Source organism: Schistocerca gregaria, chromosome 3, assembly GCF_023897955.1.
Source record: "Schistocerca gregaria isolate iqSchGreg1 chromosome 3, iqSchGreg1.2, whole genome shotgun sequence".
NCBI classification, from domain to species: Eukaryota; Metazoa; Arthropoda; class Insecta; order Orthoptera; family Acrididae; genus Schistocerca; species Schistocerca gregaria.
Genome location: NC_064922.1, coordinates 530,409,452 through 530,424,365, shown reverse-complemented (window position 1 = coordinate 530,424,365; position 14,914 = coordinate 530,409,452). Strand labels below are relative to the sequence as shown.

Genomic DNA, 14,914 nt, shown 5'->3' with positions numbered 1-14,914 from the left:
TCACGAGGAACGGAAATAATGAATTCAGTAACATGGACAAAAATATAATACTATAAAGCGGAAGAAATTAAATCATAATTAATACATAAAAATAAGTAAAGTCACCTGCACAAAAATTTCAAATGAAAAAAGAACGACTGAGAGACAAAATAACAGAAACTGAGCTAGTTAGTATGACGAGTAAAACTACTTGATAAAGGATAAGAAATAAAAAACACACAATTAAACCAATTATCTGAGAAACAATAATGATCAAAGTTTATATCAATAAATATTTGAGAGTAAATTTTCGACCTACTTGACGAGATTCGAGCACACTTGCACTTTAACTGCTACGCCACAACAGTGCTCTAGGAGTTTCCATCATTTTAAGACTCTAAAATATCATGCGAAATTCCGAATTTGTTTCGTCGATCACTCAGGAACGAGTGCCCACCAGGATGAATGGGTGCAGGGTGTAATACCTGGGACCATAACGTAAATCACCGTATAATTTGTTTCAAAAAGTCGATCTGACCGCTATGGACATTTTCTTGTCAGTGCACTGGTGTGACTATTCGAAATAGCGCGTAAAACGTTAACACTCAACAATGTCGCAATTTCGTAGATTTGTGGTATCTAATCATAAATTAGTGGCTGCATCTAGACATGGCGCACCCTTCCTCGCCGAAATGAATCTATTATGAAGGCTGGGGTGGAGTTACGAGGTATTAGCGAGATGTCCCCGGGAGGCGAGTAATTTTTTATCTGAAGTGTTATTATCGAAACGATATAACATCTGCCAGTCTGTAATACCTGTTAAACAATTTACAGAGCAATTTAAATAATCAGAGAGCATTTCCAGGTTTCCTAAAACAATTTTGTCTAATGCTAGCTGCCCGAGGTCCTCTCGAGAATTCGTAGCTCTCTTTGTTGCAATATAGAACACATGCCAACCAAAACTAGAGTCGAACAGAGGTAACCATTAATCTTATAGCATAGGCTATTCTGGCTTTCCCCGGATCATTAAAGATGACAGCAATGCTCACTCCGGTAGAGCACGATTTCTCTCCCAGCGTTTCATCTTTGACGAGCGTCTAATACCTTTGGAGAGCCATCTGGACGCTTCGAGGCTAGAGCTGCCTTCGTACGGTAATTTCTGAGATAATAAAGGGAATAATTTAAACGTCCTTTACGCGCCGGCGCAGCCGCGTCTCGCTGCAGCAGCGCCGCGAGTGCAATTACTTAAATACGGTATGAGGCGTCGAGCAGGCAAGAGGTGCGCCGGACCAGCTGACGGCTACGCGATGGCTGGTTGGTGGCCGGCAGTCGGACTCGCCCTTTCTGCGATCCACGCCTGCTCGGCGCTGCTCGATGGCGGCGCCGTGCTGATGGCCTCAGACTACTTCAGCCAGAGGAACACGCGCGTATGCGCCATTTACGCCTGCAGTACTTACGGTCAGCGTCGTTTGCTTTATAGGGCTTCTCGTGTTTTGTTATTTTAAGATATCGTTTGCTACAGCGTGATGTTTTTGTCGGCCGAAGTCTTAATTTCAGAAGTGTACACCAGTGTCACAGTGACCCTCAATTATTTCCTGGACAAACTGCTTGTGTGTGGAATATTTTATAATGAAATTCAGGTCATTTGCTAAAAGTATTTTATTTCATCGCTGTCTTCTACTTTTTCGACGATTATTTGTATTAATATATCCAAAATTCGAGGAAAAGAAAAAGCTGTCTTGGAAGCTTTTCAATGATGTAACTTGAAAGTTTTTTTTTAAAGGAACACATCGCCATTTGACTGTTTTATTGTTTATTTAAGTACAACCCAAGTTTCGGACTCTTATGCCGTTTTCAAGTATTTGATTTTATGTCTTTAATATATATTGCAGGACACTTAACATTATGTCAAGCTCAAAGTTGGCCAGAAATTAAGAAAAATATTGGCTCCCCACGAAATGCCAGATGTAAAATCACCATCTTGTAACAGATTAGTAAATAATTGTGGGAGCACGGCGTATTTAGTAAAAGCAGGCTATCATTACGTTTTAAGAAACATGTTCTCGTCTTTTATTTACGAACGTAAGCGTGCTTTTACTAAATATGATGTACTCCCACAGTTATTTACTGATCTGTTACAAATGCTGATTTTACGTCTGGCATTTCGTGAGGAACCGATATTTTTCTTAATTTATGGCCAACCTTGAGCTTAACAACATAAGTGTCTTGCAATCTAGCTTTAACACATAAAATCAAAGACTTTGAAGTTGGTATAAATTTCCGAAACCTAGGTTGTACTTGAATGTACAATAACTAAAGTCAAATGGCGGTGTGTTCCTTTAAAAAATACTCTATGACTGTTGCTCAACAACATCGAAAAATGTTTACTAGCTTGAAAATGATCACGATGTAAAGATTTTATTTGCAATTTCATTACATGAAGATGCTATTCGTTTAACGAAATGCATATATTACACAGAAATATTTTGATATGTTCTCTATTGTTCATAAATTCATTCATTTATTTACTCATACCCTTGGAATATGGACTACAAAGTTAATCGACAAGTGGCCGGCCTTTTCCATTAGGAACATATGTATTCCGACATTGACTATTCTTACCGTGGGCGATACTATTTTCTTCATAGCTTGTCTGTAGATTCGACAAACAGATCAGGTTTTGGCAATGCTGCAGAACCAACAGCTTCACAATCGCTTTTACAAAGAAAGTCACTTACGCGACCTTCACGATTGAGTTGTTCTAACAATGCTTCCCACGTAGCATCTCCCGTTAGTAAAATGTCGTTTCTACGTGCCATTTTCACCTAAGTGTATGTCACACTAAGCAACAGAACATTTACACAAGGTGTACTCTAGGCTCACAATGACACTTCAAAAATGTATTTGTCTAATTAATTAAACAAAAATGCCTCTCAACTTCTGATACCCATCCTCTACTAGGTCTCACTCGTTGCTGAATTTACATTGGTGCGAGCAGGCAGTATATATACGATGGCGCTTGCACAGTAACAAACAAAAAACTCCAGGGTTAGACTAGCACTGGAAATTAGCAGACAACTTATTTATTTATTTATTTACACGTCAAGTTCCGTACGACCAAATTGAGGAGAAAATCTCCAAGGTCATGGAACGTGTCAGTACATGAAATTACAACATAAAAATAATAAAAGATAAAAATAAATGTTCATGAGCCTGAAAAAAGTCAATCCATGAGTTTAAGTAAACGCTACCAGAAATACAATGAGAATCATCTTAATTTTTCAAGGAACTCCTCGACAGAATAGAAGGAGTGACCCATGAGGAAACTCTTCAGTGTTGATTTGAAAGCGCGTGGAATACTGCTAAGATTTTTGAATTCGAGTGGCAGCTTATTGAAAATGGATGCAGCAGTATACTGCACACCTTTCTGTACAAGAGTTAAGAAAGTCCGATCCAATTGCAGGTTTGATTTCTGCCGAGTATTAACCGAGTGAAAGGTGTCTATTCTTGGGAATAAACTAATATTGGTAACAAGAAACGACAATAAGGAATATACATATTGAAAGGCCAGTGTCAAAATACCCAGACTCATGAACAGACGTCAGCAAGAGGTTCGTGAACTCACACCACTTATTACCCGAACCGCCCGTTTCTGAGCCAAAAATATGCTTGTAGAATGGGAAGAGTTACCCCAAAATATAATACCATACGACATAAGTGAATGAAAATAAGCAAAGTAGACTAATTTTCGTGTCGAAGTGTCACTTAGCCTCAGTATCTGCCTCTAATGCATATTAGTTTTCGTTTTTTTAATTTGTGGTTACTCCTTTAAATCTGCTGATTAGATTTTTATTGTTCATCTTATAACACGACCTGTGCGTTCTCGCTACGTTGGACGAGACTATTGCCCCTCACAAGTCCATTAATTAAGAGGCAGATAATCCAACGATTGATAATTTATGGAAGTGAGGGACAATGTTGGGTTAGATTAAGAATAGTTATTGTTAGCAGATCACGAACAAAACGGTTTATTGTTGAAAGCTCCACACAGAGCAAGCACATTTAAATATGCACAATTACTCGTAATTAATATTCCGCATACCACTATATGACACCGATCTTTCCGCTCTGAGTTAACAAACAGGGGGCGAATAATCGTATTCAGAACGAATTAACAACTTTAACCGAACAGTGCCGACCCATGCTTAGTCTCAACCAGACTGTTCGGCTCGGACGCGTAGACCGTACTCTCACGACTCGACTCTCTCCGCTCGACTGCCACACTAAGGGTTAGCGCCCACTAACAACCATCACGACATTAATCAAAACATTGTCACCGAGCAGGGATCACTTTAAAACCTCACTTCGGGAAAATCAGGGGTGGCTGCAACATAGTCACCGCGGTAAGCAGTTCGATAAATTTAGTGTCAAATATTACAAATAATAGCAAGTATCTTGACATATGACGATTAGGATCCTCACAATCTTATGCAAACATAGGCTTAAAACATTTATATATCTACCGATTTAACCTACCAAAATTAGAGCTCTCAGTGTCTATCTTACGTGTAACCAGGCATTCTACATTTTTATATTCAATTTCTTATGGCAAGCATGTTATAAGTTACATTTAATACAGAATTCATTACTTAGAAAATACTATGGCATGAATAATGCTAAAAACACAGCTTAGATTCATCCATGACGAGGATAACAATAAAGATAAATTGCACACATATAGATTTAAATTATGAGTGCTAGCAACAATAGACATGAAAGGAGCAATGGAAGAAACAGAGAAATATGAAAGTGACAAAACCGAAATAATGAAGATAGGAAATAAGTACGTTACTTGACTGATTCAGAAATGAAAATAGAAGGTAGAGCAATCGGGAGAATTTACTGTTGACAGAAGTCAACTGGCCATCTACGTCAATTTTTGGATAAAGGTTATGAAGCTGACAGAAGGAGTTGCTTCAGTTTTTTCGTAAATGCAACGGAGCACTAAAAAGTGTGCGCAATGTGGGGCAGCTTGTTTCAGAGGCGGGCAGCAGCAACAAAGAAGTTTGAAAAAGTATTTTTTATACTATGGCACCGCTTGAACAGTTGATAAGTGAGACCTCGTGTTTAGATTATGATATGACAGGTACTTAACCTCTGACCCGAGGTATTGGGACGCATGTGCACTGAGGAGCTGATGAAGTAGATATATGTGTGGTAGTCACGTAACATCGTAACATGTCTGGCCGCAATCATCCTAAGTCGGCTTATGAAGCACTGATAGGGTCAAATACAATGTCCAGTCCTATTAATGTGACCTCTGTCAAACGCCTGTATAGCCACCGTTTTTAATGCACACCACTGCGAGAATACAGTAAGACATGCAGTGAGGTTCTGGAAGATACGGACAGTGATGTGCTTCCTTGCCAACTCCAATGCCGGCACCAGCTGCGGCAGGTTTCTCGGATGAGGATCCATGACACGAACAGGCCGATCGAAGTCATCCCACAGGTCCTCGATTGGATTTCATATTGGAAGTATAGTGACCAGGGGTTTATGGGATTATGTGGTTGTCCCTGAACCACACATGTACTCTGCGAGCTGTGTGACACATTGCGTTGGCCTGCTGATAGATGATTTTGTGCCGCGGAAAAACAAACTCCATGTAGGGGCGGGCATGATCCCCAAGGATGTGTCGATCCATTGTGCCTACGAGAATGACGAGATCACCCAGGGAATGCCACAAAAACATTCCTCAAACCAGGAACTCCCTTCTCCGGCCTGGACCTTTCCGATGACTGTTGCAGTGTATTTGCTTCGAAACGTTTCACGCCGGTGGCGCATGAATCGTGATCCATCTAAGAAAGCTACCTGCCACCACTCACTGGACGTGCCTGCTGCGGAGGCCCATACACAGCAACGTACGCTGAACGGTTGTTGGAGACACTGCTGGTAGCCGCTTGGTTCATCTGGACGGTCAGCTGCTCAACAGTTGCACGTCTATTCGCTTGTAAAAATATCCGCAGATATCCCTGTCATCCATGGCACGTAGTCCACCACAATTACATCGGCGCTAGATAGTGCCATTATGCCACCCATAGTATACTTGAACCACGGCGGCATGCAAGTTCGGAAATGCTTCCTCCCTTGTCCCGAAAGCCAATGATCCTGCCCTTTCGAACATCAGATAAATCGCTCCGTTTCTGCATTACGATAACGACTGCACTGTTATCCGCATCCCCCTCCACCGCTAGCGCTCGCACCTGACGTCTGTGGGTGGTTTTTCCACGTTGACATTCATGTGACTGGATCGTGTAGATGGATGTTGAAGATGTGGCGCACACTGTCATGCTCTGTTAGTTCTAACGGTCTAAGAGTTTCCGCTATTCGTATCGTGTTGACTTACTTCGCAATACTGAATTTTTGATAGAATGAGTGATTACACAAGTCGAAGTATGATACGAAATTTCTGGAGAGCAGAGAAGCAATTGTAAGTCTTTTTGCATGTAGTGACAGTATTTTCACCCAGTTTAGGAGCCCGACAAAAATTACATCGAAGTCCTTCACTGTTTACTAATATGGTATTGAAATATAATAATAGATTTATGACGTCACTAATAATGTATATTTTTATTGACATCCTTCCATCGTATCTGTAGATTAAATGTCTATCCTAAATAATTAAGGATTTGTTGTTTTATTTGTTCATTGCTCGTTTACTCTTCTTTTGTAATGTAGAACAAATAATTTCCAGTTGTTTATAGGCTAAACATTGCTATATTATTTTTTTGTATAACTGTGATTCACTGAGTTGGGATGAGCTCGAATAACTGGAATGCAAAACAAAAATTATAAGAAGAGGAAAAATTTTATTCATACCAGGAAAGCTGCGTCAAAAGATATTAAAAAATTGGAGTCCGACAGATCAACTAGCGGCAGTTGAGTCATATTTTAAGCGGAGATACACGAGGGACTTTCAAAAATAGTCTCAAGAAGCACACACCATCAAGTTTGCAGTTTATTGATCTGAGCCAACAGAAGACTGAGAGTACAGCGGAACACTTACGGACGACTTCAGATAACTACAAATTTTGTTCCACTAAAAGAAGAATTTAATTTTGATAACATTATCCAGATACAATCAAAGTCACCAACAGTAGACGAAATCAGAAAATTCATAAAACAACTTAAAAATAATAAAGTTTCAGAAGACAATAAGCGAGGGTCATTTTTAAAGTAAGAACCGATCTGTAACCGAGTAAGAGAAACGTCAATTGTATCACAAACAACAATATGCACATTTTTTCACTTTTCAACATAGTCCCCATGAACATTTAAACATATGTCAAGTCGTGACACGAGCTTTTGGATCCCAGCATCAAAGAACTCAGCCACCTGACTGTTAAATCAGTTAGTAACAGTTTCTTTCAACGTGTCATCATTTTCCAAGCGCTTTCCATCAAGAAATTCCTTTAGTTGTGGAAAGCCATGTAAGCCTGATGGTGCGAAGTCAGAGCTGTATGTTGGATGATCCAGTAATTCCCAATGAAAATTGTACAGCTGCATCTTTGTTTTTGCCGCAACATAAGGCCGAGAACTGTCTTGAAGCAGAACGACGCCGCTAGAGAGCAGCCTCCATCGGCGATTTCGAATAGCGCGCCTAATGTTTCGCAATAGCTGTCATCATTTATTGTCATTCCTCTTGGCAAAAAGTCTACGGAGAACGCCTTTCCGGCCCAAAATACCGTGGCCACAGTTTTCCGCGTAGAAGATTCTTGATTGAATTTTCGTGGTTTCGTCGGGGAGTTTGAATGATGCCATTCACTGCGTTGCCATTTATTCTCTGAAGTGCGCAATCCACGTTTCATGACTGGTTGCGATGTGGCTCAAGAACTCGTTACCATCCTTGTGACAGCGCTCAAGAACAGAGAAAGAACGTGCCATTCGCTTTGTGTTCTTCTATCAACATTTCCGGCACCCATCTCGCACAGATTTTTTTGTAGTGAAGTTTGTCAGTAAAAATGTGAAAAATTACCAATCTTGTAACTTGTGGAAATTTCTGATGCACCTTGTCAATGGTGAAGCGCCCGTTTCGGAGAATTGCCTCATCAAATTTTTCTATCAAGTCTTCATTCATGACAGTAGGCCGTCCAGATTGTTCTTCATCATGAACATTTTTCCTTCTGAAAACAGCCTACACCATTTACGCACATTTCCATCGCTCATTACACCTGCACTATACACTCCAACAAGCTGTCGGTGAATTTCAGCAAGAAGAGCTTGCACAATGAGATTTTCACTGTGCAGCGGAGTGTGCGCTGATATGAAACTGGCTGGCAGACTTAAACTGTGTGCCGGACCGAGACTCGAACTCGGAACTTAGCCTTTCGACTCACGACCCGTCCTCACAGCTTCAAGTCTGCCAGTACGTCGTCTCCTATCTTATTCAAGAAGAACTTGTTTTCAATTTAAGAACCGAAAACCGAGCGCACCTCACAGTCGGGGGGATTACTGATTGACTTGGCGACAAACGAAGCAGCGTAACAATACAGTTAACACCGCCAGAGGCCTGAAACGTAATGGCGGCGTAATGAGAGGCTGACCAAGAGTGGCCGACCGTGAACGGACATCGAACAGAAATCATTAATGAAATGTGGACAATAACGGCTTACCATCACAACTGACCTCGACTGCACAACAAAGGAAAGAAAACAGATCCTAACAATTACAAAGGAATCTCTCTCTGGCCAGTAACGATAAGATCTTGTTCACGACGCCTTTGAAAAAGTCTGAGGGAATGTTTGGTCCATAACTAGGAGAATATCAAGCAGGATTTGGGAAGGGAAGGTCTTGTGGAGAATAAATATTAAATCTAAAGAACGTAATAGTAACGAGGAAATTGAGAAACTCGAAAAATGTGATTACCTTTGTAGATTTTAAAAATACGTGTGACTCAATCGATATAAATGCACTAATCAGCATGATAAAGGACTCCCGATTCGGTAATAAGATAAGGAACTTCAATAAACGGTACATCGAATCTAAAATTTATGGGAAACTGTAAAAACCCTTTGGAATAACGTCAGACGTATGATAAGGAGATGAATTATTACTTCTACTGTTCAACTGTGCATTACAAAAGGTAGTAAGAGTATGAAGGAAATCCATCAATATCGGTACGCAAGGTAATCAACTAGGAAGAAATCGAAATAAAATTAACTTAGATTATATCGCCTTAAAAGACGGCACGTCATTAATTACTGACTCGCTGGACACCGCAAATGAAAAAATCAGAGAACTACAGCAACATGCAGCCAAATGACAAGTATTAGTGATGGCCTCCAAAATCTCAGAACTAATTAGCGTGCTGAAACAGACGGATAGTTTTACATTTTTATTGTTAGTATTGTTGTTGTTGTTGTCTTCAGTCCTGAGACTGGTTTGATGCAGCTCTCCATGCTACTCTATCCTGTGCAAGCTGCTTCATCTCCCAGTACCTACTGCAACCTACATCCTTCTGAATCTGCTTAGTGTATTCATCTCTTGGTCTCCCTCTACGATTTTTACCCTCCACGCTGCCCTCCAATGCTAAATTTGTGATCCCTTGATGCCTCAAAACATGTCCTACCAATCGATCCCTTCTGCTTGTCAAGTTGTGCCACAAACTTCTCTTCTCCCCAATCCTATTCAATACCTCCTCATTAGTTACGTGATCTACCCATCTAATCTTCAGCATTCTTCTGTAGCACCACATTTCGAAAGCTTCTATTCTCTTCTTGTCCAAACTAGTTATCGTCCATGTTTCACTTCCATACATGGCTACACTCCAAACAAATACTTTCATAAACGACTTCCTGATACATAAATCTATATTCGATGTTAACAAATTTCTCTTCTTCAGAAACGCTTTCCTTGCCATTGCCAGTCTACATTTTATATCCTCTCTACTTCGACCATCATCAGTTATTTTACTTCCTAAATAGCAAAACTCCTTTACTACTTTAAGTGTCTCATTTCCTAATCTAATTCCCTCAGCATCACCCGATTTAATTTGACTACATTCCATTATCCTCGTTTTGCTTTTGTTGATGTTCATCTTATATCCTCCTTACAAGACACTGTCCATTCCGTTCAACTGCTCTTCCAGGTCCTTTGCCGTCTCTGACAGAATTACAATGTCATCGGCGAACCTCAAAGTTTTTATTTCTTCTCCATGAATTTTAATACCTACTCCAAATTTTTCTTTTGTTTCCTTTACTGCTTGCTCAATATACAGATTGAATAACATCGGGGAGAGGCTACAACCCTGTCTCACTCCTTTCCCAACCACTGCTTCCCTTTCATGCCCCTCGACTCTTATGACTGCCATCTGGTTTCTGTACAAATTGTAAATAGCCTTTCGCTCCCTGTATTTTACCCCTGCCACCTTCAGAATTTGAAAGAGAGTATTCCAGTCAACATTGTCAAAAGCTTTCTCTAAGTCTACAAATGCTAGAAACGTAGGTTTGCCTTTTCTTAATCTTTCTTCTAAGATAAGTCGTAAGGTCAGTATTGCCTCACGTGTTCCAACATTCCTACGGAATCCAAACTGATCCTCCCCGAGGTCCGCATCTACCAGTTTTTCCATTCGTCTGTAAGGAATTCGAGTTAGTATTTTGCAGCTGTGACTTATTAAACTGATAGTTCGGTAATTTTCACATCTGTCAGCACCTGCTTTCTTTGGGATTGGAATTATTATATTCTTCTTGAAGTCTGAGGGTATTTCGCCTGTCTCATACATCTTGCTCACCAGATGGTAGAGTTTTGTCATGACTGGCTCTCCCAAGGCCGTCAGTAGTTCTAATGGAATGTTGTCTACTCCGGGGGCCTTGTTTCGACTCAGGTCTTTCAGTGCTCTGTCAAACTCTTCACGCAGTATCTTACCTCCCATTTCGTCTTCATCTACATCCTCTTCCATTTCCATAATATTGTCCTCAAGTACATCGCCCTTGTATAAACGTTCTATATACTCCTTCCACCTTTCTGCCTTCCCTTCTTTGCTTAGAACTGGGTTGCCATCTGAGCTCTTGATATTCATACACGTGGTTCTCTTCTCTCCAAAGGTCTCTCTAATTTTCCTGTAGGCAGTATCTATCTTACCCCTAGAGAGATAAGCTTCTACATCCTTACATTTGTCCTCTAGCCATCCCTGCTTAGCCATTTTGCACTTCCTGTCGATCTCATTTTTCAGACGTTTGTATTCCTTTTTGCCTGCTTCATTTACTGCATTTTTATATTTTCTCCTTTCATCAATTAAATTCAATATTTCTTCTGTTACCCAAGGATTTCCACTAGCCCTCTTCTTTTTACCTACTTTATCCACTGCTGCCTTCACTACTTCATCCCTCAGAGCTACCCATTCTTCTTCAACTGTGTTTCTTTCCCCCATTGCTGCCAATTGTTCCCTTATGCTCTCCTTGAAACTCTGTACAGCCTCTGGTTCTTTCAGCTTATCCAGATCCCATGTCCTTAAATTCCCACCTTTTTGCAGTTTCTTCAGTTTTAACCTACAGGTCATAACCAATAGATTGTGGTCAGAGTCCACATCTGTCCCTGGAAATGTCCTACAATTTAAAACCTGATTCCTAAATCTCTGTCTTACCATTATATAATCTATCTGATACCTTTTAGTATCTCCAGGGTTCTTCCATGTATAAACCTTTTTTTATGATTCTTGAACCAAGTGTTAGCTATGATTAAGTTATGCTCTGTGCAAAATTCTACCAGGTGGCTTCCTCTTTCATTTCTTAGCCCAAATCCATAATCACCTACTATGTTTCCTTCTCTCCCTTGTCCTTCTGACGAATTCCAGTCACCCATGACTATTAAATTTTCATCTCCCTTCACTACCTGAATAATATCTTTTATCTCATCATCACCTGGATTCGAAGCGGTTTACTTCCGAGTCGAGAGCCACCGCAGAGGTGGAATTACCATATTAAAAAAAAAATTTGCACACAAAAGTATCCCTACGATGCGTGCTTATAAAATTTTCGTTGTAAATCGGCGCTGGGTTGCGAACGGCCTACGGTCATTATTACCAATTAGGATGGGTATCTACTAGTAAACTCCGCTTTACAAGATCGGGGCTTGCCCGCTCTGTAGGGCAGGATAAGCGGCGATCTGTGTGACATATCTGATGAGCGAGTACTATAGTTGCGACTGGGTATCTCGTGGCCCTGCAATGTCTCGTCACATAACAGGCGCAAAATTGTCCACAAAATTTCCATTTCATAAGTGTACATTAACAACTCTACAGGGCTGGTGCCTTAGATGGCTATAAATTTCTGTCCCTTCAATCACCTTTTTGTACCTCATCCAAACGCACAACAATTCGCTAATACTAACTATTTTGTGCTGAAACCGTTTAATGTGCAACAAAGTTGGAGGGTTTGTTGTCATTTATCGTCGTCTGCTCTTTAAGCTGGATGCTGTACTTCCTTTCCGTTTGACCGATACAAACGAGCAATTTGCACAATTAATGCAACATATGCCTGGTTGTGGGAAAGGTTCCGATTTGTGTCTCACTAGGTGTTGTAAACTGTTACTGTTTTTATAGCTTATTTTTATTTCGTGTTCTTAAAGCAGCGAGTTATTTTGCCTGAAACAGTTCCTAAACATGGGAATACAAGAACTTTGTTTTTATTCTGTTTCTATGTATTTCTTATAGTTGTTTCTTCTTCAGAACTGGCTTATTATTAGTTTTCTTTTTAAATGATGCATCAGTCATGTTCTTAGGAAACCCGTCATTTTTTGCCATGTCCCAAAGAACATTTAGTTCCTGTCCAATTTTAATTTTTTCCAGTGATAGCGTGAAAATATGCAAGTATATGTGTCCTCAGGCGACATTACATCTACATACATAATCCGCAATCCACCATACGGTGCGTGGCGGAGGGTACCTAGTACCACAACTAGCATCTTCTCTCCCTGTTCCACTCCCGAACAGAACGATGGAAAAATGAGTGCCTATATGCCTCTGTACGAGCCCTATCTCTCTTATCTTATCTGTGTGGTCTTTCCGCGAAATATAAGTTGGCGGCAGTAAAATTGTACTGCACTCAGCCTCAAATGCAGGTTCTCTAAATTTCCTCTGTAGCGATTCACGAAAAGAACGTCTCCTTTCCTCCAGAGACTCCCACTCGAGTTCCTGAAGCATTTCCGTAACACTCGCGTGCTGATGAAACCTACCAGTAACAAATCTAGCAGCCCGCCTCTGAATTGCTTCTATGTCTTCCCTCAGCCCGACCTGATAGGGATCCCGAACGCTCGAGCAGTTCTCAAGAATAGGTCGTATTAGTGTTTTATAAGCGGTCTGCTTGACAAATGAACCACATCTTCCCAAAATTCTGCCAACGAACCGAAGACGACTATCCGCCTTCCCCACAACTGTCATTACATGCTTGTCCCACTTCATATCGCTCTGCAATGTTACACCCAAATACTTCATCGACGTGACTGTGTCAAGCGCTACACTACTAATGCAGTATTCAAACTTTACTCGATTCTTTTTCCTATTCATCTGCATTAATTTACATTTATCTATATTTAGAGTTAGCTGCCATTCTTTACACCAATCATAAATCCTGTTCAAGTCATCTTGTATCCTCCTACAAACACTCAACGACGACACCTTCCTGTATACCACAGCATATTGCTATCCACCCTATCCAAAAGATCATTTATGTAGACAAAAAACAAAAGCGAACCTACCACATTTCCCTGGGGCACATCAGATGATACCCTCACCTCCGATGAACACTCACCATCGAGGTCAACGTACTGTAAGAATCCTTCGAGCCACTCCCATATTTGGGAGCCAATCCCATATGCTCGTACCTTCGTTAGGAGTCTGCAGGTGGGCACCGAGTCAAACGCTTTCCAGAAGTCAAGGAATATGGCATCCGTCTGATACCCTTCATCCATGGTTCGCAAGACATCATGTGAAAGAAGGGCGAGTTGCGTTTCGCAGGAGCGATGCTTTCTAAAGACGTGCTGATGCATGGACAGCAACTTCTCTGTCTCAAGGAAATTCATTATATTCGAACTGAGAATATGTTCGAGAATCCTGCAACAAACCGATGTTCAGGATATTGGTCTGTAATTTTGAGGATGTATCCTTCTACCCTTCTTATATACAGGCGTCACGTGCGCTTTTTTCCAGTCGCTCGAAACTTTACGTTGGGCAAGAGATTCGCGATAAATGCAAGCTAAGTAAGTAGCCAATGCAATAGAGTACTCTCTGTAAAAACGAATTGGAATCCCATCAGGACGTGGCGATTTATTTATTTTCAACCCATTCAGCTGCTTCGCAACCCAAGGGATGTCTATCACTATGTCCTCCATACAGTAATCTGTACGAGACTCAAACGGCAGTATGTTTGTACGATCCTCCTGCGCGAAAGATTTCTCAAACGCTAAATTTAAAATTTTAGCTTTCGTTTTTCTGTCTTCCGTTGCCAGGCCAGACTGATCAGTGAGTGACTGGATGGAAGCCTTCGACCCGCTTACCGAATGTACATAAGACCAGAATTTCCTTGTGTTTTCAGCAAGATCTTTTGCTAAGGTATGACGGTGGTAGTGGTTGTATGCTTCGCGCATCGCTCTTTATACAGCAGCACGAATCTCTGCTAAGTTTTGCCTGTCCTCATTCTCCCGATCTTTCTTGTACCGCGAGTGCAACTGTCTTTGCTCCCTGATCATTCTCCGAATTGCGCAGTTAAACCACAGTGGGTCTTTTCCGTCCGTAACCCACTTTTTCGGCACATACTTCTCCAATGCGTGATTTACAACGTGTTTAAAATTTGCCCATAATTCTTCCACGTCTATCGTACAGGAGGTAAATGAAGTCGATTCATTTACTAAGTGGGATGCAAACAATTGCTTATCTGCTCTT

General features: G+C 40.8%; 1 protein-coding gene across 1 annotated transcript in view; it reads left to right on the top strand.

Annotated features, from left to right (window-relative positions):
* The first annotated feature begins 1,235 nt into the window (after nucleotides 1-1,235).
* The window catches only part of LOC126355450 (glutamate receptor ionotropic, delta-2-like), a 146,186-nt gene continuing 132,507 nt past the window's right edge, over nucleotides 1,236-14,914 (top strand). Inside the window, exon 1 of the mRNA XM_050005765.1 lies at nucleotides 1,236-1,437. Within this exon, the coding sequence (XP_049861722.1) occupies nucleotides 1,236-1,437 (202 nt within the window). The remainder of the gene's footprint in view (nucleotides 1,438-14,914) is intronic.